At 41.9% G+C, this 1567-nt stretch overlaps 1 protein-coding gene across 1 annotated transcript in view; it reads right to left on the bottom strand.

The window, feature by feature from the left end:
- Window positions 1-239: 239 nt before the first annotated feature.
- pik3c2g (phosphatidylinositol-4-phosphate 3-kinase catalytic subunit type 2 gamma) overlaps window positions 240-1567 on the bottom strand; it is a 48173-nt gene continuing 46845 nt past the window's right edge. The window contains exon 30 of the mRNA XM_015387358.1: window positions 240-1444. Within this exon, the coding sequence (XP_015242844.1) occupies window positions 1283-1444 (162 nt within the window). The 3' untranslated portion in view covers window positions 240-1282. The remainder of the gene's footprint in view (window positions 1445-1567) is intronic.

The following is a 1567-nucleotide window of genomic DNA, read 5'->3' as shown; positions in this document are numbered from 1 at the left end:
TACCTCCTCAATTCAAGAACAAATGTACTTAGTTTAGGAACAAATTACTTATTTCGATTTCAATTTTTTGCAGGTGTGTCAGCATGGATCGGACCTTAAACTTGTAAAATTTAAGTTAAAGTGTCTCCCTGGTGGCAAACGATCATTTCAAACTATAATTTTATTGAGCATGGGCTCTTTTCCCCAATGAGTAAATCTAATTTAATTAAGTAAAGTTCTCAGTAAGAGATTATGTTACTGCAAAAACAGATATGTCGATTTTAGGATCGTTTCACACATCATTACCAGGGTTAAAAACAAATGTACTGTATGTGTTCTGTTGTTTTCACCTATCAAGGCTGGCGTTGCTGAGTGATGCCAGTTTTATTAACGCTCCATTACCACAGTCATCAAAAAATAGCCATCAGCAACGGCTCGCCGTTCCATTTGAGAATCCTATCAGGGATTATATAAATAGTCTCCAAAGAGGTATACATTATTGAGTTGAAATCAGTGCAGGGAAGTCTATTTCCATCTCCGTTCATCACTAAATCCTTTAAATGAGGTAAAAGAAAAGTACGGGTCAGCAGGCCTGTCAGGACAGGAATGGCATCAAGATAACAGAGACCCAGCTTGGCCTAGAGACGAGTAAGTGTGCATGTCAATCGGAACGCTTGTGTTTTATCGGCCTTGCCGTAAACACACACGTGCTCGACTGGATTTGAAGGCTACTGATGGAGAAGACGGTGGATGGGGTGGGGGGGCGGTTAACTCGGCCCTCAGGGCCTGAGATGCTGAGTTGTCATCCAGATCACACACTATCCTCACCTTTCCCTCACCCGCTTGTCTCTCGTTTCCAATTCCTCTGGTCAAGGACATGCAGCCTGGAGGGAGCAAACGTGTCTCTGCAGGTAAGAAACATCCCCTAATCTGTTACATCAATGCATGCAGACACTCTTATGATTCAGCTCAGAAAACAAAGCAAACAGGACCACCGCTACACGCTTTCCTTCATATATCACCCAGATGCAGTCATTTGAACTGCATAAAAAACTAGTAATTAATCTAATTTCACAGTAAACATGTATTTTAACTTTGTAACTTGGGTTAAAAATCCCAGCCACTGTCAGTGCTTTAAAAAAAAGTCTCTAAAAGACATGTATGAATGGCATGATCTGCCTACTGTACAGTGCTCATCTTTTCCCCGTTGATAAAAATAACATCTACATGAAACATACAGTAAAATACAGTAAGTGTTTTGGCTCCCCCTGCTGGCAGCAGGCTCACAGTGCAGTCTCCAGGGTCAAATGACACAGTTCCCAAGGGGAAACCACACCTCCTTGTCCAGCACCTCATCTTCCAGTTTAATGTTGGTCGCAGCCACAAAAGTCTTCTTGGCCTTCCTGCTCTTCACAGTCACCTCCAGCACCATCCCATACAGCACCGGGACATGATTGTACTCCAGCTGTAAACGGGGGATGGACACACTTCAACTATGATGCAGATTTGATTTCAGAAGCATTTAAAGGAAAAGTCCGGTTATATTCAGAATTCAAACTTCTGAAAGTACGTTAAATATGAAATTATT

The sequence above is a fragment of the Cyprinodon variegatus genome, unplaced genomic scaffold (genome assembly GCF_000732505.1).
Source record: "Cyprinodon variegatus isolate N-32 unplaced genomic scaffold, C_variegatus-1.0 Scaffold392, whole genome shotgun sequence".
Classification (NCBI taxonomy): Eukaryota; Metazoa; Chordata; class Actinopteri; order Cyprinodontiformes; family Cyprinodontidae; genus Cyprinodon; species Cyprinodon variegatus.
Note: the sequence above shows the minus strand (reverse complement) of the source record. Positions and strands in the feature narration are given on the sequence as shown.